The 21,911-nt window shown below is 42.6% G+C and overlaps 1 protein-coding gene across 4 annotated transcripts in view; it reads right to left on the bottom strand.

Annotated features, from left to right (window-relative positions):
• mid2 (midline 2) overlaps nucleotides 1-21,911 on the bottom strand; it is a 124,806-nt gene that overhangs the window by 3,575 nt on the left and 99,320 nt on the right. For all 4 annotated transcript variants that reach the window (XM_035648951.2, XM_035648953.2, XM_035648954.2 and 1 more), the window contains 5 exons: nucleotides 19,512-19,660; nucleotides 17,356-17,483; nucleotides 16,862-17,005; nucleotides 11,729-11,890; nucleotides 87-294 (listed from right to left, as the gene is read on the bottom strand). In XM_035648951.2, the coding sequence (XP_035504844.2) occupies nucleotides 87-294; nucleotides 11,729-11,890; nucleotides 16,862-17,005; nucleotides 17,356-17,483; nucleotides 19,512-19,660 (791 nt within the window). The remainder of the gene's footprint in view (nucleotides 1-86; nucleotides 295-11,728; nucleotides 11,891-16,861; nucleotides 17,006-17,355; nucleotides 17,484-19,511; nucleotides 19,661-21,911) is intronic.

The following is a 21,911-nucleotide window of genomic DNA, read 5'->3' as shown; positions in this document are numbered from 1 at the left end:
CCTGAAGAAGAATATTTCAGTTTACCAAACCTCCTTGCAGGCGCATATAGTGCACTGGTGTGTGTGTGTGTGTGTGTGTTTCTTACCATGTGGATGCTCCCAGCAGCACCTCCCAGTAATGGCACCCGCTGTCAATGAAGACATTACCAGCTGATCCATAGGAGCCCGTGCCACTGAAACGCTCCGGGGTGTGACTCTTCTTTAGTGAGCTCTCGTCCTTCTCCATGGTCAGGCAGTCGTTGGACAGACGAAGCTTCTTGTGGGCCGTCTTTGGGTCCAACTTGAAGGGTTGACCTGGAAGGGGACAGAAGTTGATGCATTACAGGATCTGCGTTGTGTTTTGGCATCTAATGCTGCTAACGATAATCATCATTATCACTAACGTCGCTATCACCATCACCTTTTCTTGGCAAAACAGAACCTCTATATGCAAAATCACTGGAAAGATTCTGAAAGGAATAAAAACTGTAAAAGGATGAAAAAAAACACGGACTAGTACATTCTAAAGGCCAAAGGAAACAGAAATGTCCACGATCACCTAATATTGCCAAGTAGAAAAAGCTGACAGAGACCACGAGATCAGGGAACGAAGACGCTGAACTGGGAGCAGCAGTAAAAGCAAAACACACGGTGAGAAGAGCCGGCAGAGAACACAGACAGAAGAACAGGCTGTTTTAAACACAAGGACGTGAGTCTGAACTTCAAAGCTACTCGCAGCCTTTGGGGAAAACATTTCACAACGGCGGAGGAAGCCACCCGGCGTTCTCCTCCGCGCCTCTCATCACACGGACTGGGAAATTAGCCGAAGGAAATAGCCCTCACTTCCACTGCAGTAGGTAGCAGCCAGACCATTCAGAGGAAATGCTGCTATCTAGTCGCAGCAAATCAATTTGCAATGACACCAGTAATTTGGGTGTAATGGGTGGGAAATAGAGAGGGCAAAACTAGGAGAGCGGCAGAGAGAGAGAGGAGTTAATGTGTGAGGAGGAGGAGAGAAGTTAAGGGGGATAATTTGACTACCTGTGTGTGTGTACTGTAATGTATACGTGTCCCTGTACTGTACAGTATGTGTGTGTAGACTTCATGGAGGTCAGCCACCTCCCTTCCGGACCTGACATTTAACTCTGACACCTCTCCTCTCATCTGTCGGCCTCCCTGAGCCTCCCATGGCTTAATGAGCGACACAATGACGCCCGCGACTCCTCCTTCTCCTCCCCTCCCTCTATCTGCCCTTCCCTTCATCTCTCCTCCTCCGTTCTCTCATTCTCATCCTCTCTCTCACACACACACACACTCTCCTCCTATAATCCGTGTGGTGAGTGTGTGTTACCGCATGTGGCTATGAGACGACGAGGCCAGTGTGCTGCTGGCAGCCAATTACATTAATGCGCTCTCTTCTTTGAACTGCTTATCGCTGCCAGCACAGCCATTTCCAAACACTGGGGCTCTGTCATGCCTTTCCAGGGGATGACTCCTTAGAGGCCCGGCTGCGCCCGAGGTTGGGGAAGGGAAGACACACGTGACAGTAGAGGACAAGCAGAGACACACACACACACACACACACACACACACACACAGACACGCTACACACACGCAGACATACAGTAAGTGGCCGAGAGGAAATGTTTTGGCTCAACGGGAGCAGGATTCCTCAGAATGGAATGGCATAATAAGCTTGGGTGTGAATTGTGAATTCATGTGAGAATACATGTGTATGTATATGTATAGGCTGGCAGGACGATCCAAATGTAACTGAGATTTTTCACCGGTAAAACGGCACTACACTAAAACAACTGTTGAATTTGGATCGGGTTGTGATAGTTGTTGAGGAATTTCTGTCCTCTCTTGAGAAACTGCAAGATGAGTGTTCTCACACACACACACACACACACACACACACACACACACACACACACACACACACACACACACACACACACACACACACACACACACACACACACACACACACACACACACACACACACACACACACACACACACACACACACACACACAAGAGGAATAAAAGTGGCGATTATTGGTGGAACATTAATGAAAAGCTTTTTCCGCCCACTTCACTCCGTTGGGTCCTTGTTTAAAGACTTGCAGTGGGACAGCATCAAGGTAATGGACATAATTTCATTTCAGTCAGTTTCGCTACGTCTTTTTCCCGGGTTCATGTTTTTGCTGAGATTGAGCTGCCTCTCTGAGAGATTTATTTCGCTACATAACTAAACAATCCCTGCAGTAGAAACCGGCACTGTCGGGGACGCGGGGCGCTCCCTCGGCACATCAGCAGTCTAACGCGGCCTCATATCTTTTTACAGGTTTCCACTTCCCCGTCGAAACTCGCAAATCATTTCGGTGTCATTAAAATGCATGGTTGCACGCCCATTGGCTTCTAATTGACTGATCCATATGTAATGTGGTATGTAATCCAACTGAGCCGACTGCTCTCATGGACAGATTTATACTGGTGAGATTAAAAATACATCCGTCATGGAACACAGCTGGGATACTCTATAGCGCTGGAGGGGGATGAGGTGCAGAGCACGAACTCTTGGCAATGTGAGTTCACGTGTATCTCATCTCGTCTTCTCACCTCTTGTTGCCAATTTTTTTTTTTTTTCAGCTCGTTCTACTTTTTACAAAAGCTGAAAAATGTCTTTGTGTAATAAAGAGCAGAGAAGTCCCTGATCTTCTCCGACTTCACCCTGTAATGAACTTGGAAGAGTCTTCAGAGACTAGCGCTGGAAAAATAAGGCTTCTGGGTCTGCTCAGAATTTCACTGTGATTAAGAAGCCATTTTTGGAAAGAAAGTGGCTGTGATGGTTTAAGCAAAAGCACGTGAAAGGCATTTTTTCCCCATCAATGACAGGTAATCTAAAAGCTGAAATACTGTATGCAATGTTGTAAAATGTACTTTCTTATATCCCATCATCACAATAAAACAGGTGTCTTGCTCATGCCTTGTTAATGGTGCTGATAAATGTGAAAAAATGTATATATATTTTAGTACAGTCCACTCACCTTGAAGGTTAATACCATTAACTGTATGAGGTCACTCATAGACGGACCATAGTCCGGATAGGGACATAGATGCCATCCAATCCTACCAGGACTAATAACCAATACATCATTGAGAATTAAATGTGCTTGAGGACACAATTTTTTATTTGCAAAAGTGGCTGAAAAGGCCTCTCACCAGAGTAATTTTAATTATGAGGAATGCGTCATATACCACCAGACCATTGGGATGCCCCTATCCTCTTATTTTCTATCCTCCCCTACACTTCTTCCTTCTCTCGTCTCCTCCCCATCTCCCCCTGTTTACTTTAGGGGCAGCGTGGAAGCTGGAGGCCTGCCATCAGAGATGTATGCTGAGCAAATTTTATTGAAGGTCCTTTAGCAGGAAGTAAAGAGGTAAGCACACCCCTGGGGCACCTTGACATCTGATATTGTCTGCCTGGATTTTTAGCTGTTTACTTGATGTAAGAACTGGGATTCGAGAAATTGCACACATACTGTACACACACTCTTGGAATGACTTTCAGCTCAGTAGCTGCCCAGAGGAAGGCCAGCATGCATTCAGATTAGCTTTTGCTTTGACACAAACAATATACTCACTCAAAATAGAACTTGTTTTACACAGATTTTTTTTTAAAGCTGCTACATGAGAACGTATCTAAGCCTGGATTTATGTTGTTGGAACTCCTACATCACACCATCCTGCTGCACTGTTCTACAAAACGGCTCCAGAGGATGTTAATGTTTGGAGGCTTTACACTGTGGGACGGGTGCAAATGAGGGTCAAACAAACTCAATCTGAGTCGTAACAACAATCAAGCAGCGTAACATTTGGTGTAATAAAAGGGTTTGACCAGAGATGGATCTTTTTGCAATTTTGCAATTATTTTATATTTAGAAAATCTCATAGATTTATCATCTTCCTTCCTATAAAAAGACACTTATAGGAAAGCAAATATCAGTGCTCATGTGAAGGCAACAAGTGAAAGAATATATCACACATGCAGCCTTCACATAGAATTAAATACCTCTTAGAAAAGGTTGGTTTTGGTTGGGGAACATGAAGCTGAATTCTCAGCTGAGGAAATCACACAACCACTTAAATTAGACATCAACCTGCAGGCGCTATCAAATGAGACAGTGAACGGTCTGACCTTACCTGGTAGTCACTGGCTTGCAGTATGGAATACTAAACACAGATTCAGATTTCAGAAACCTACTGCATAACGATACCATGGTACCTCTTTGCTAATCTTTGAACATGAAGCGGCAGACAATGTGAACCTTGACCTTTTGTCCTTAATCAACAAACTGCTTTGCTTTTCTACTGCAACGTGGCGTCTTGTTGGAATGAATTCATGGGACAGACCATGGCCAATTAAAAATGCATAAACAGGGCACAATCTATTTAAAGCTGTTGAGATTCATGTGGTTTCTGGTTCTGTCAACCGCCACTCTAATAAGTTGTGACCAAACTCATGCAACCGTAACTCAATATCACGCTGATGAATGCACAAAAAATATGGTGAAACATAATGACTATTATGTTAGTCAGAAGACGCGGCTCTGACTTAATAATGTGAAAATGACAAGATGCATGCTTGGCTTTGAATTAATTAGCCTAGCTTCATTATTTTCGCTTTTTCATTTATAAAAAATGTGCCTATATTCATTTTAAATATTAAAAAAGGGTTACAAATCTGAAAAACAATTGAGTAAATCCTGCAAACTATGACTCTTATGAGCCTTAACATTAAACAAATGATTTCATTCATATTAGGGCAACATCTGGCCCATTGACTTAAGATTCACAGACTTTAACTGGACTGGACTGATTCCTTTTTGGGGCCATCTGTGTATATCGCTGAGGTCTGGACCCTGTTAATGGGTAAAATGCAGTGGATCGAGGGCACTCACGTCTGCAGACACTCATACCTGCAAAGAGCTATTTGGTGTCTTTTATTCGCTCAATACTTTTCCCCCCCTCTCACGCTCAATCTGTCACTTTTCATCCACTTTCATACTCTCGCCCCTCTCCGCATCTTTTTTACGTTCCTCAATTCACTTGAGAGGACATAAGTGTAGGTACCTGGCCACGGTTCGCTCTGAGGTAAATGCACAAGTGTGGTCAGAGCAACAAGAGGTCACACACACACACGCACACACACGCACGCACACACACGCGCGCATCTTGACTGCCTTCATCGTCATAATTAATTCATATGTATTTCAGGAAGCTGTGAGCTACTTCACGTGGTCGCTGTGAGCATCTTACAGCGCGGCGATACGTCCGTATACCGCAGCATTAGCACCACTGTTGTTCACTCTGAGCCACTCAGGGTTCGGTGACCTAAAAAAACACGTGAAAGCTGTAAGACGACACGCCATGATTTTAAATGTCGTCTCAATCAAGCAAACAGAATTGCGCAAGACTGTGCTCTGGTAAATGTGCCAAGCCATTAAAAGAGCACTCCACCGATTAAACACTCCGGTCCTGTGAACCTGTCAATCGCTTAATGGACAGATTTTTTAAGAAAAATAAAAAAATAAAATACAATTAATACAGCAAAACCAAGGACATTTTCTTTTTCAGTCCATGCCTTCTTCTACCTTGTCAAAACCTGACACACACACGTTACCTGCCAAGCAACATGACTGCCGACTGCGAAGTCGGTGAGTCAGGTGCGTTTGTGGCTAAAAGTGGCAAATTCCACCTCGAGCTGCGGGCCTCGAGCAGAGAGACGAGGTGCAGCCAGCAGAAGGTCTGGTGAGCTCACTTCTTTCCAGCTCTCACACCCCCGGATGTCTTTTCATTTTCACTTCTAGCCGATGCTGACTCGAGTGACATAACTTGAGGCAATTTATCAGATTTCGTGCAGCTCCCACTGGAGCCACAAAAGGCTACATACAACTTTTCTCACATATGAAGTATTGCTCCCCAAGTCCTGTAAACAGGCTTTTATGTGTAAAATTGGTGGAGTTCATGATATAGCCTCTTGAACCTCACAAAACCTTCATTTGTCAGGATTTCTGTCCCCTTTAGGCCCTCCTCATTCCAGACATTTAAATACGTCTTGGGTGATCTGATCACGAGCGGACGGCTCCTAGTATGTCAGTCCACATCTGGCTTGTCAATGCGTGTTTATAATTATAATGATTATTAAGTTATTATTGATGTCATCATCACAATGCTATGTAGGCTGCAGGTGCTGTAACAACAAAGCAAATGTGAACACAAAGCTTGCGTACATCTGCCGGGGATTACAATGAGAGGGAGAGTTGCGGCATCTTGAGATGAAAAGCTTTACCTCCAGGACAAACTGACAGATGGCAAAAAAAGATCGGTGGAAGGCCATATGCCGTAGCCAGGGGTAACGGAGGACGACGTGCCAAGAGCGGGGTTAAAAAGGGACATACGGGAAGATCATTGATAGTTCCAGGCCAAGACGTGACGTTGCGTAAGAGAACAATGTCATGGGAAGAAAGACAGAAAAAAAGGCAGTTTTCTTTTAACATTTGTTAGGCACTGTGTGATATGTATATTCAATCCCTATTCTGTCAACGTCTGTGATTACAGAGATAAAAGTTCTAATTTATATTGTTCATTTTACTAGTCGGTTGATTGTATAGTTGGAAAACTATTGAAAATGCACCTAGGCGTTTGATTTTGTGGTAACATTTAGCACATTCCAATTAGTTTTACACAAATACAGTGTTCTATTTTTAGGCGTGCTAAGGAGTTTCTCTTTTGAACAGACACAGTTGTGATGTATGACTTTCCAGTGTTTGTGTAACTTGCCACTGCGTTCTTTGCTTTACAATCCTCTGCCTGAAATATGATGAGCTTAGGCTAAAAGGCCCCAGAGCCTCTCATCTTAAAAGATGCGACAGCTAAACCCTCCAATCTAGCCTTGGACAGAAAGAGAGACGTCGAGTGACTTCAAGAACTTGTGGTTTCTCAGCTCAAAGGCTCGATGCTCGATGCTCGAGCTCGCACAGCAGCAGAATCTATGGACAACCCTAATAAGCCTGTCAAAGGGAGATATTTGTGATCGGTTCTGTTGTGACCCATTTTAATCCAAATCACATTGCTCGGCTTCACCAGAACAGATGAGTGAGGCTCTTTAGTCTGAATACCAATTCCTCTGAGAAAAAAGAGGGAGGAGAGAGTGGGAGGGAAGAGAAAGAACGAGGGACAAAGACGCGTGAAACAGACTGACAGATGCATGTATACACACACACACACACGTGCGCGCGCACACACACACACACACACACGCACGCACAGAGTAGGTTCCATAATGAAAACCATCAAACCTCAATCATGGTTAGAAAATAGTGAACGTTGTTTTTGTTATGTTGACGGCTTGTCTAAACCATTGCAGCAGCGAGGAAATGCTGGTTGCCAATCAGAGGCTCAACATCTCAACCCAACTCGCCTGTGGGTGGACACGCTTTTCCTGCTGATAGCACTGGCTGCAAGAGAAGAGGAGGACTGACAGCGAGTAGGAGTGTACCAAGACTTAATTTCCCTTAGTGTCAATAAAGTATCTATCTATCTATCTAGTTTGAATTCAAGATACATGGACTTTCTGAAATGAATTGTCATTTCAGACAGGATGTAGACAACAACAGATACATTATAATGTCCCTTAATTCTCACGAATAAGTTTTACTCCTTAATGCACTCTCTTCTCTTTCCCTATAGACTTTGTCACATAAAAGTATTTGCATATCAGGCCAATAAAGAAAGATGTAATTGAAAATTCATAATGAGCCAATGAGTCTGGCCTTCCCTTCTTAGAAAAGAGCTCCCTTTTATGAAATGCTGGCAGAATAGTAATATATAACTGCTTCATAATGGTAATTATTGTCATATGATTTTTTGTACTGTAAAACATGCCCCTACTACTTCTTGAGTACGCATAATATCACATTACTTACTTATATGATGAGGCGTTTGCTATGGTAAAACATTTAAAAAAAGTTATATTGTGACCGAGTGAGAAAAAGAGATTGATGTTGAAAAATGCCGACACAAACTCATCATTTGTCTGCATCAAGGGAGGACAGAATAAATGGGGCAGCTTCTGAGCGTTATTCATATTGTCCCCCGTTAGACAGCGAGTCCTGAGCGTCTGTGAACCGCCGGCTCCAGATACCCTGCACTTCACCTCTAAATGCTCCTCGGCTCCATGACGTGCCCACATCACACTGAGGCATTAATCCACTGATGCCATTAGAAATGAGTTAAAGTACTGACATGCTCCATGTCCCACAGGCAGAGCGTGTGTGGAAGATTTTGAGTGTGTGTGTGTGTGTGTGTGTGTGTGTGTGTGTGTGTGTCCGCACAAAACCTGTCGTGTTTAAAAGTACCAGATGGCAGCTTCACATGCAGGACAGGTGTGCTGGTGGAGAGGGCAAAGCTCTCTCAAAGGCCGCCCTCTTCCCTAATAACTGAATAAATATATTGAGTTGGTACTATGAACAGAAAAAAGGACAAAATTCAAAGTATGCCTTTGTGTCCTATTATCTTAAAGTTATAGCACTAAAGTGTGTGGGATTTAGTGGCCTCTAGTGGTGAGAGTGCATATTGCAACCAAACTAATGCCCCTTACCTCAACCTCCCTATCGTTTGTTTTTTACCCTTAAAGCTTGTATACGCTTCAGGTAGAGTAAATGTAGAATATGCACTGGTCGTTAAAGAACAGCATACACTATTCATCGTACCTTATCTTGCTGTCGACACAAAACAAAAATTTGAACAAAAAAATCCAATAAACAGATAAACTACAAAAATACAAATTGTGATTCCTCTTTTACCCTTTTAACTCACACAGTAGACACCCCCCACACTTTACCAAACTATAATTTCCTAGCAGTTTAATATCAACTTCACAACACCAGAAGGTCCAAGAGTCTAATCAAATTTCGGCCCATAAAGCATTTAGTACATCGGCAGATAAAACTATCGATTATAGCCGCTTTAGGCAACACAGAAGAGTTTTATAGGCAGCTGGGACATCGTAAAAGTCTTGTTTCTCTCATGCCTCACACTTTAAAAGGCCACCGGCGAGTCGAGAAAATACATGGCTCCGATGCAGGATTGATCGTTACATTACTTATAGAAGTTGTGCAAATGTTCGGTAAACAAACTTACATTTTTGTCTGTTTACAGTTGTGTTTCCTTTTTTCCTGTGCTTGGAGCTGACAGGTTTAGATTTGGATGAGGACACATGTAATTGGACACACGTAATTACAAAGCGCAACATACATGGCTTTTAAAATGCTAGAGTGGTCACAGACAGGGACAAACGGGTGTGTGGGTCTCAGCTGGTTGATCCCTTTGTCCCACATCTACCAGCGAGCATATTACTTTTCAGCATTTTCACATTCAGAGTCCGGGGCCACCACTGGAGCTCCCCCCTTCTCACAGGCCCATTTAGTATTCGTGCGCACTGACAGAGGGAGAGAGATCATCCCTCAACTACTGCAGTTTTCCACGCACCTATTTTACCCAGCAGAGTGTATCCAGATTACAGTTAATCCTAAATACCACAGCCAGACTCCTGACAGCAGCTACGAGGAGCTGGCATATCATCTCCATTTTAGCTCCGCTGTACTACTTCTGCAATTTAAGGCTGATTTAAAATTTAACTGAGCATCCTTCAGGCACATCCTAAATTAGCTATATCGCTGAGGCTTTAACTCTAATGTGCCGCAGCTCAGCCTGAGGAATATTTTGGTATTTCCATAGAGTAGACTGTGGGCAATGTCACTTTCTACATTCGACCTTCACCCTCTTAAAAAGGCACATTAAGAAGTCTTTACTTGAACTAGGATCTCTTGGTAATGCTGCACGCCTGTATTTTTGTGTACTTTTACCTCTGCCAAAGAGTTTAAGTTTTCACCCGTGTTCATATTTCGTTGGTTGGTTGGTTTGTTTGTCAGCAGGATTACGCCAAAACTATGTCTTGGACATGGGCCAAGAAAGAACCAATCTAACTTCTGTGCAGATCTGGATCCAAGTTTTTATTAGTTTTTTACATCACGAGATAGGTTTCTTTTTCATTTTTACATTTTAACCGACATCCCAGGGAATAATGCATGGATCTATTGAGTAGAGATGTATGGTGGAAGTATGCGTTCAACTGAATGCCATTCTAGTTACTTTTCTTTGTTAGCATGTCTATTGGGTTTACTGCAACCTAACATGCCCTAACCGGACCGATCCTTTTATACTGTTTTATTTGCTCACATTTTGCCCTCTGTCACTTTGCAATGTCGCTTTCTTCATTTTATTTACTGTGCGCTGGAGAAAGAGAGAGACTGATAAGGTAGCAAAAGTCTCAATTAAACATAATCTTTTTTTAAGGGGCAGGAAAAAAAACACTGCATTCACCTAGTTAGAGAAACGACTACACTGCATGTGCCAGGAGCAAGGAAAGTACGACTATTGAAGATGTAAAAAAACCCAAAAAACACGATTCCTCAGTCTGCAGAAATTCACTGCTAAACAAGAAACACAGTAACCAAGCTCGGTAGCAGAAAGAGAGAGTCAACAAAAAAAAGAAGAGAGTCGTAAGAGAGATGTCATGCTGCCTATTAACATTCTCCACTTGCTGTTCTAGGGCAACATGGTGTCTGGAGCGGTGCAGGTATGTGGTATGCGCAGGTCTAAAAGTGAAGCCTTCACATAACTCAGGTCAAGCTGACGGGTGGGTAGGAGAGGAAAAGAAAGAAATAAGAAGCTCTCATATGTGCTGTTTAGACAGACAGACAAACTTGACCTCTTATGAGAAAGTAAAGTGACACGAGGCTTCACACGTGCACTCTTTTGGGGGATTAAAGCTCAATGTACATATGGAGCTAATGCCTCAAGCAGATAGTTGTCTGCCATAGTTATATTAATTGTAGAAATAGATGCTTCTATGTACCGTGAACTAATCCCACAACACTTAATGCCTACTTTTGAATTCAGAAGTACTCAGACAAGCCTAAAGAGTGAAGCTAAATAATTGATAAGAGATATTTTTAATACACGTGCTGCGTGAAACCTTAAGCAACCTGACTGGTAATGATATGCTTTACGCAATTATGAGCAAATCGGACTATTTTGTGCTATTTATTTGTTATTTTATATATATATATATATTGATTTGAAACAAGCGACAAAGAAACAAGCAAAAACCGTATATACGACTTAAACCATTTGTAGCTGAACTGACATCACATAAAGGAATCTTATGCTGTGACCAAAGTACTGTACAACAATGGCCTGGGATCTGTGAAAGTCTTGGACAAGAAAGCCTGTCCAGATTCTTTATTCCAGATGATGCAATTGATTCAATGCATCAGTCAGAGATGATGATATCCCTCCTTCTGGGAATATGAGGAAAAAGAAATGTTTCTGAACAGTGTTCAGACTCACTCCTAGACTAAAATCATTGAGTGAGCTCTCATGGAACCTTTCATAGGCACATGGCTTTAACAATCTCAAATCTAAGCCAAAAGAAATAGTGATCATAAAGTAATCTAGTCCTCCATTCATTTATAAAGCAAACAAAACCCCACTGGGAAAAACATCAAGCTAAAAAACGCCAAATTGTATCAGATATCGAAACAAAATTAATTTAAGACCTGTGTGTTCTGTATTCATAGAGCGGCAGGGAGAGGTGTCACATGTGCCTGTACTTACTGTTGGTTTTGAGGCGTGCCGGCTCACTGTTGCGGCTTCCTGCCTGGTTGATGGCCTTGACAAAGAAGATGTACCGGGTGCCACTCTGCAAGCCGTGCACCGTGTAGTGGTTCTGCTTGATGTTGGGCACGATCATCCAGCTGTCTGCGGAGTTGTACAAACCTTGCAGATCCACAGAAACACACACACACACACACACACACACACACACACACACACACACACACACACACACACACACACACACACACACACACACACACACACACACACACACACACACACACACACACACACACACACACACACACACACACACACACACACACACACACACACACGGCATGAGTAACCAAGTTCTGTTGATACTTTCTGGTGAAAATGAGCTACAGTCTGTCCTGCTGAGAATTTTTTCCGCTTTGTTAAACAGAGTAAAAACAATTCCCCCCGAAATCCTGTCCTGAGCCGGGTCTTATTTTTCCTCCAAATCTGAAGTGACTCATCCCACAATAAGGAGCACAGAGACCATACGTTCATGTGTACTCACCGACCCATCCCATAACCTTTTCATCAGGTTTATCATGTGATACTCTCCCGAGGCAGTATCGTGAGTTGACTAAGCCGAGTAAAAAACAAAGTGCTCTCACAATATGACAAGTGGATTTCTCTAGTATGTGCCTGAGGGGGAAATGTTCAAATGTAAGGAAACGTGGGCAATACCAACATCCCCCAGTTGGTGGGCCCTTTGACTCAAAGGGGCTCGCAGGAGAGGTTTAGTGATGGTCGGCTGAGCTCCGCAGTCACCTGCTTCTAAACACCCTCTTTTCTGCCTCTCAGCTGCAGCCGACTGGGAGGGATAGAAAGGGAATCTCAGCTCAGGGCAGAGGAGAGGATTGTCTCCAGTGAGGTGCTGCTTTGGCCTCTAGTCTTGTGTGAAATAACAGGGGAGGAATTCATACCCTTTTCACCTTAACTGAACCATCACATTACAACCACACTTTTTTTTGTGTGTGTATCAAATGGACTTTGCCTGATTTTAAAGCCGAAATACGTCATTTTCGATCAAAGGTGAAAAGATGGTGAGCTGTTGTGGAAGATTGTGAAAAGGAAAGTTGTCTATTTGAATCAGACGTTGCAACATTTGGGAAATATGAAGTGTGGTGATACTGCACTTATGCTTCTAGTTAAGTTGTGACGAACAAACAAAACTTGTGCCACTTCTAGTGCACCGGCTGTGATTTGCTTTGGCTTGACTTTATTGTAATGTCATTAGCTGTTTTCAGAAAATTGGGTCCAGACATTTTCCAGAGTTTTCCTTTCACATATGACGAACGCAGCGGGAGATCTGATTCAGTTCAGACAAACGGGATCATTTGTGGAACATTTTGTGTCGTCTGCGTGGAGCATGCAGGAGGCAGGACATGATGATAGTTCCTGTGTGTTTTTGTTTACAGTCATCAACACGCCCACTTCCTCGATATGATTTTTGGAGATTTTCCTGCTGTATTTGACCATTCTCAGAACATTTTCTGGAAATGTTACTAGGGGGCTGGCTGGAAAAGTTGCTGGAAAATATATATAGCTACATTTGTGGACATTGTCGTTCTCATATGCAGCCCCTGAAAATTTCCGGAAAATTTCCGGACTTCAGTGCCTGTCAGACAGCAGTTATACAGGATAGGGGGGTGAAAACTGCTGAACATTTCTTAGCTTTTTTACATCCAACAGAACTCCACCAAACAGATGGGGATATTTCACGGGCAAACATTTGCGAGGGGACTCTGAAAAGAGCCACGGTCCACCAGGTGTTCAATGTCTTTCACCCACATTTAGAGATTCTCAGCTTATCAGAATGAACCCGAGCCAAAGCAAACACAGCTTCCTGTTCAGTATAGCACTACAGCCGAGGTTCATGTTTGTAGAGTTTTCAGCAGAATAACCAATATCATTTTCATTGTCTCATTCTTCCTCCCCCGTGCAGAACTGCAGGGAAATAAAAAATCTTGAAAGCGAAGGGGAGCTCTCAGGGCCAAGCCTGCCATGTCCCGTCTGGTGAGGATGCGCCGTGAATTATTGAGCGAGATGGTAACAGCATGCATAAGTAATGGCAGAGAGTCTGCTTGTAAATATAAATACTTCACAGGACGCAAATAAGGCCTTTAAAAGCGAGGTGGCTTTAAGAATGAATGAGGTGAAGGGACTGTTAAAGTTAGAGAGAAGGCTGCGTCTTTACACATCCGCCGACTTCCGCAAGCTTTCTGCAGACACAGAAAACAGACGACTTACACATTCCTCCAAGATGAGAGAGGGAAAGAAATGGTTCATCTGCATTTTCTCCCCCCCCCCTCACAAAAAGTGAGATTGTTGTTCCACGGTGACAGCTGTCCCATGTTGTTGAGAAAATGACGCCTCATCCAGTTAAAAACCGGGGAGGCCACAACGTTCTGTGGGCTTTCAAACAGAGATGCAACAAAAGACCAGGGAGAAGGACTTTGCGCTGTTCCATTCTGAAGCTCTTGATCTGCACAGCATCTCTCCATTTCTGCTGAATCGAATTAGGTCATTACACAGAAATACTCTATCACTACCATTGCCTACGAAGAAAGGGGGTTTTCTGATGTGCCACTGGAAAAAGAAAGAGAAAGGAAAAAGGGAAAACAGAGAGGAAACACATCAGCTGATGCCTTGTATCCAGACATCAAGTGTGTGTTAGTGTGTGTACACTATGCGCGTGTCTAATCGTGTCTTGGTCCGACCGAGCAGCGGACAGATGAGAAGGGAACAGAAACATAAAGTATCCGGGGAATGGAAGAGGGTTTGTCTTTGATGATGCAATATGGAGTTAATGGTGACAGTGTGTGCGTTTGCATCGGTGCGTGTGTGTATATGAGCTACTCCTTTAATCTCTTATGGAGGAACAGTTTGTGTTCAAATGAGCAGCTGTGCCCCGACACTCATCCTCATGGTGCCTCTGAAAAACTTTGACTGAGTTTGTCTGCATGGTTTCTCTGCACCGAGTGAAAACTTTCAAAACTCATCACCGCTTCAAAGATTGATCCGGCTGATACTCTGACAGATGCCCTGTTGAGATACCGAGTGAGAGAGATTTTACTAAACACTCGGCTGTCCTAGTACCAACTGCGATTCTGCTTTTCACGTGTGATAATCATGTTTTTACTTCCCCACATGAGTGCAATGAGAGCACTTTAAACATGAACAAACTAGCACGCAACTAATGAGGATATTTGGTGCTCAACGTTGCAGTTGGCGCTATGTGATAAGAGTCATCCAGCTACGAGCCGTGGGCCACCAGGTGACGCATGAAGGAAACAAAGTGGCAACAGAAGCATCGCTGGTGCTCTGTATCATTTCTGGATCATTCGGTCCGTATCAGCAAAGGGTGGCATGTCATTTGTGACCATCACTTCCTCTTTGCGTTGTTTTGTTGATGAAAGCATTCAAGGTTATGTATATACATATCACATAAGCATTACTGTCAGACAGTAAAGCTCAACTTTTAGAGAGTGTAAATCAAAAGTAGAAATCACCTACTGTTTTTAGCTACTTTTAATTTCTCTCTTGTTCTTTCATAAAATAAAAGAGGACTGTGTGTGTGTGTGTAGAAAGTTGACCCTGTACAACATGTGAATGCAAAGAAGAAGGAAAATCATATTTAAAGTGGCATGAATGTACAATAAATGTGGCAGGTGGGTCAACAACAAAGGACACTTGCAGCTCGCAAAGGGCCACAGGTAACAGCTACACAATGTCAGTGCAGAGATCTTAACTTGCAGCTATATTTCAGTTTGACACGGTTCATATTTCTCGGTGGTATTTGGATTCACTTGCTGATTCCAGTTTATGCTGCTGTGTGCAGATGCTCGTGCAGATGCAGGGTTCAAAAGGAGCCCACTCTTCTCCTCATGGGAGGGCCAAGGCTGAGGATGAGACCGGGGCGAGAGCAGAAGGAGAGAGCTCAAGTGGGAGCATTTAGCCACTTGCAAAGTTTGCGGGGAAATGCAATGGTAAAAACTCAAGTGGCATGGCAAGCTAAATGGGTTTCTCTCTTTGTCAGTTTCTCCTGTGAATCTCTGAGGACTCTGTGGCAGCAAGCGGCTGAATATCTGAGTCGCTCGGTCTCACAGCTGAAATGTATCCTGATGTCTCGGATGGCTGCGGCACTTGAGTTGCATGGTTAGATGGAAAAAAATGTCAGGCTACACAGAGGGGGTGGAGAGGGGACGAGGAAAGGATCACAGAGGGGAGGAAAAGATTGGAGAAGCACAGGTGTTAGTGTGTGTGTGTGTACAAGCTTAAATGGGTATAATTCTGTACATTAATCACGTCCTCCTCATACCAGTAAGTGGTGATTTTCACCTCCCCTCTGTAACCATTATCCACTCAGATCCTCACCTCCCTTCCTCCGCAGTGGTCTTTCTTTACCTTCATCTTCAGTATGTGATGATATACTGTCAGCTATAAAGCTGATCAACCAGATTTTTGGCAAGTGTGTACAGTTGCACAATGTCAATTTATCAACCAATATGGGAAACATCAAGGACCAGACACAATGTTGCCACAGGATGGTGATCCTGGATCTAAATTTAGCAACAAAAAGTTGCTCCAAAAAAGTTGCACTAATTGCACTAAACATATGAAATATGTATAAAGAGAAGCACGGAATGGAACACCCTCACAGTGGCTAGTTAGACACAAACCATGACACAAATGAGACAATGTGAGAACAAGTAGGACAGACTTCTGTGCTGGCAGCAGCTCCAAAATACCCCAAATATAAATTATGATGTTCTTACAACTCTGAAACGAGCAAATAAATAAATGAAGAGCTTTTGTACAAGGGGAAGTGGGAGAGGTTGAAAACTATTTGATTAAATATTGAAGATATGAAAAAAATAAGACTGAGGAGGTATTGTGATGCTCCAGTTTATTTCTCATTGCAACTGTAGAGAGGTCAGGGAGTGTGCTTCTTTGAGTATTTGTGTGTGTTTGTTCAAGTAACCATCGCTTATGATTTACAGTAAAGATCTTGTTTTTGGTACAATCATACCTGTGTGTGAGTGTGTGTGTGTGTGTGTGTGTGTGTGTGTGTGTGTGTGTGTGCCCATGACTCACTGATGAAATTGGTCTGACCGGTGTAGATCGTGTACTGCAGCTCGTAGGACGTGACGCTGAACTCGTCCTCTGACGTCCAGTGGACAGTGATGGTGTCATGGGAGGCGGTGCACAGCTCGTCTCTTATGGACGGCGGGTTGGGAGCTACACGTGGAGGAAATGATAACAAGATTTCAAAGTAAGAACAAAAGTGTTTAGTCTAACACTAGCAGTAATTCTTAGAACGTAATGTGTCATCTATAGATTAGCATTAAATTAAAGAAACGTATCTATAGTTGCAGGGAAAGAAAGAAAAAGGACCTAAAACTTTGTACAGTATGTTCACATCGACAGCTAAGAAAAGTTATGTTTTAGCGATGTAAAGAGTTGAATTTGGCAAATGCTCAGAAAATTTCATCAACCCAGAGAGGACCATTTTTTTCCAGTAAAACATTAAATCACCCAAAGTATAGTTTCAGGGTTTTCTCAGGATGACATATCGTCTCAACTCTCACCTGTTAGGTAATCCAGACCTTCCAGAATCTTCTTCTCTCTGGAGAAATCCAGGGCAAAGTTGTCAAACGCCTCATTGAGGTTGACATCGGGGATGAGTACCTGGGAGGAAGCCGTCGCCATGGCAACCCTTTAGTGGTAGTGGCAGTCAGGACATAGAAGTGAGGAAAAAGAAAATGTCACAAGGAGGGTAGAGAAGTGTGAGAGCAGAAGAGGGCCGAGGGGTCACACGAGGCGATGGAGGGGAAAAGAGGGAAGGAGCGGGAGAAGGTGAAGGGTGACGAAAGGATGGAAAAATGAGAGGGGGGAGGGGACCAGAGGGGGGATAATGGTGGACAGAATCAGTGACATGTGGAGAGGGTTAGGGAGAGAGAAAATATAGAAGGATAGAATGTGAAAGATATATATATATATATATATATATATATATATATCTCACTGTATCAAAAAGAGCTTCCTTCATCCCATCCCATGTTTCTACCTCAGTGTTGTTTCTTTTACCCACAAAGCCAGACACCTGACAAACACACTGTGACACACTGACGCAGTCTTTACCGCTTTGTGGAAACTTCTGAAACCTGAGCCACGCTGCCTGCAGCGTTACAGAGCAGCGCACAGCAGATCACACACCAGCGCTACGCTTGTCCTCGAGACTTTTGCTCATCACTAATGAGAAACCCGTCGGCCAATTGAGCGCCAAGACGGGTCCAGGCCAAAGAAAAAGATGCAACCTTAGCCGCAGATATTGCAGAGGCCTTTGTCCGTGCCAGAGACTGCCGGGAAAAAAAGCTGCCGCCCTGCAGGAACTGAGGAAGGGACGGAGGATAGAAACTGCAGAGCTGGCCTCTGAAATGATAGATGGTTTTCAACAGAGGCCTGACATTGATAACAGGCGCTGGAGAGGTTTAATATAATACTGATTTCACTCGTCACGGTACTTTAAGATTGGATTTCACAGAAAGAAAATGTTATTCCAGAAAACTCATTGTCGGCATTTGATGAAAAAAACATCAACAACAACCCCAAAACACAATTGTATTAGTCAAATATATTAAAAAAAGTTTTATTGTGTAGCTGGCAACAAGACGCCATACAGAATCAAAAAGAGAGAGAAACCAGACCAATAGACTCTCCTCTCTGCTCGCAATGAAGGAAATCAGATTGATTCAATGGAGTCAGTACGTTTTAATAAAAAGACGGAGCGAGCAATAATGAAGAAAACCAAAGAGCACAGACATGAGGTAAGAGCTCTTGCCTGTGTGTGCGTTTGTTCGGGTGTCTCTCCTGTTTTGAGTCTTCATTATGGGCAAAGATTTGCCTAAATATTATTTGTGGGAACAAGGACCTTCGACAAAAACCAACAGGGAAATGGATCTCCAAATACACAAATTCGAAAAAAAGAAATAAAATATCTGTGAATACATTCAATTAACTTATTTTAAATCGAATAAGGAAAAGATTAAAACGTAAAGTGTTAATGAATGTTGAGAGGTAACAGCAACCTGATTAGGTTAAGTACTTTCTCCTTTTACAACATTCATTTGCTAAAATAGTTAAAAAATAATATTAATTGGCCAATTTTAACATTTGTTTCATATTTGAAATGGGGGTGTCTTTGATAAAGGGGTGTCTAAACTGCATAACTTTCCTCCCACATGTGCACAAATTTATAATTATTCTAGTACCTATTACATCAACAAGTAGATCTAGCCTTGAAAATCCGAGGTCTAGTTTGTTTCAAGACTTAAGATAAAGAATTGAGATCCATCAAATGCCTTTTCAATTCACAAATAAAAAAATCATTATAAAAAGGCCTGTTGGAAGGTTGTCTACTAGGAAGATGCAAATGCTTTTCCTTTATTTGTAAATTAATTGACTATATTCACAGATATTTTCTTTTCTATGTATTTGTGGAGGTCTCTTAAATTTACTAGTAATGACACATTTACACAGATTGTGAATCTGTTGATTGAGACAGATCTATTTCTGTGTCACTTGTGAATTCTTGTCAATATAATAAGTCTGTAAGATGTTCATACTTTATTCTCCAACCAGTAATGTTGCAAAGAGCTCGTTACATTTCAAAGTGTGTGTGTGTGTGTGTGTGTGTGTATTAGTTTGTGTATGGGCGTGTTTGTCCATGTACTACATTACCCACCTTTCTGCTACATTCCTGGCGGTCTGGAGGAAGCGGGCGTGGTCGTTCTCCTTCAGGCTCTGCTCGGCTTGTGTGATGAGGGCGCTGGAGCGCTCCAGACACTGCCGGCAGTTTGCAATCTGTTGAGCCAGCTTACGCAATTTCATCACCTGGAACGCAAACAAACAGGAGAACATGTCGTGATGAATACAGCTTTGTATTCATTCGCTTGGTCCTAGTCTTGAATGGGATGTGTCCAGCCGCAGCAGCCATACACTGTCTTCTCCCGGACAAAAGTAGTTCTGTGGTGCTATTGATCTTTTATGTTTATCTCCTGTGGCTGAAAATAACTTTCTATTTACTCAGGGATACTCCCATTCACGCCACTGCACACAGGAGTAGCTATGTGCCTCAGAGCATCTTACATCCAAAATGCATCACAACTACATTACCTCTACAGTTGTGATGTACGGTCAGACAAGAAAATGTGAATAATTGTTAAATGACTTCATAATACTGATGCAAAGTCAGCATTAGAGACCAGCAAGTCGTGATATTGCCGACTATGGATGGCTGAACTTGTATCAGTGTAAGTGAACAACAACACTAACACGAACCCACTTTAAGAATCTTTGATAGATATTGAATGTGTTGGATATTGATTTGACATAACAGAGGGAGGCAAAAGATAAGACGCAATTTTATATTCAGCTGAGCCAAACATTTAACACTTTCCTCCCACAACACATCTCTCACAGATGTAACTGCTCCTTGTGTCTGATGACTGTGAAATACTCAATAATAAAACCTCTAGGTTCCATGTAGACAGGAAAAGACGCACAGGAAAACACAGAGACAGGAAGACACCAAGAATGCAGCAGAGAGGACAGAGGTCGCGCTGACCTTACGACCATGCTGCACAATAGGAGAGCAGAGGTGAATAGCATAATGGTTATCTAATATAATAGCAGCAAGAACAACACACACACACACACACACACACACACACACACACACACACACACACACACACACAGGGCTTTGTATTGCAGTCTATTTTGACCAGAATTTGTCAATGGATGCACTGTAATATAATTTCCTACCAAGCGCAAGGAAGCCACGCTTTGCCAATTTGAAATCAAGGTAATCTATTTATCTCCATTACGGCTGATATTCTGACCCCCAAATGGAATCTCTTTAATGTAGCGCTCCACAGGAAATAGTGCAGGCTGCTTACGAGCTCCGAGACTGTGAAAGAAAGGTTAGCTGGGGAAAAAAACAGAACACCTGAATCTCAGCGATGGTGATGAAAATGACCACTCAGAGAAAGTTGCCTCATTGTCTGAAAAACAGAAATACTTTCAGACAACCCAGATTTCTAAAACACACAATAAAACTTAAAAGAAAAACAGAACAACATCTACAATCATGAGTGCGCTTATATCATATATGATTCCTTCAATATTTTCAGCGATGCACTTTTGCTTGCAGTGCTTGAATTATTCAAACAAGAATTTCCCAAAAATCCACCACAAGTGGCTTGTCATCAAAAGCCCTCAAAGAATCATTAAAGTATCTAATGTGGACTTGCTTTCTGGAAAAGCCTTGACTGCTCAGAAGCCTCTTTAAAGCACTGGCGACTTAATGGTGTTTTTTCAATTGACGTCTTAGCTGCTCTTCCATTGAGTCAACCATAATTTGTTGTCCCCATAAATGATATTTGAGCACGTCGTTGACAGCACAGAGAAGAGAAGCCAGACGGGTTATTATTTGGCAACATAATGCAGCAAACAATAATTTTAGAGATGATTACTCCCCCTCTCTTAGAATAATGGACAATATGGCACGGTCGGTGCGTATATTTGTGTTTTTCAAGTTGTTGTGTCTGCCTCGTCTGAAGCTGAAATAAAACTATTCAATCAAAGGTTAAATATTGAAGGGCCAGTATTATGTTTGTTCTTCACTTATCTATGGGGTTATGATACAAAGGTGAAATGTAATTTTTCAGAATGCATTTAAAAAAAACCCAATTATTTGGTTTTAAGTTTATAAACTGAAACTGTGAACTGGAACCTCACCAGTTACTTAATAATGCATCATTTGTTGGCACACAATGGGGGTATATTCAGCACAGCAAAAATAGTTTATTAGTTTGCTAATTGTGGATGAAAACTTGGGCAAGATAAACTCATGTCTACTGAAACCAGTTCATTGAGGTTCTTGGAGTCTTTACTGCGGAATTGAACTGGGTTGAAAATCTGTCAGAGCGCCAAAAATTACAGCTGTCACAGATGAGAGCGAGGAGTCAACTCGTTTCAGATCAGTCGCCTGGCTAATGGCTGCACCCGATGAGAAAGTGACCTGCCTACAGACATCTGGCTGGAGAGACAGTGGCCAAGTGATGTTCCTTTGTCAAACGAA

The sequence above is a fragment of the Scophthalmus maximus genome, chromosome 9 (genome assembly GCF_022379125.1).
Source record: "Scophthalmus maximus strain ysfricsl-2021 chromosome 9, ASM2237912v1, whole genome shotgun sequence".
NCBI classification, from domain to species: domain Eukaryota; kingdom Metazoa; phylum Chordata; class Actinopteri; order Pleuronectiformes; family Scophthalmidae; genus Scophthalmus; species Scophthalmus maximus.
The sequence above is the reverse complement of the archived record's forward strand: the minus strand, read 5'-3'. Positions and strand labels throughout refer to the sequence as shown.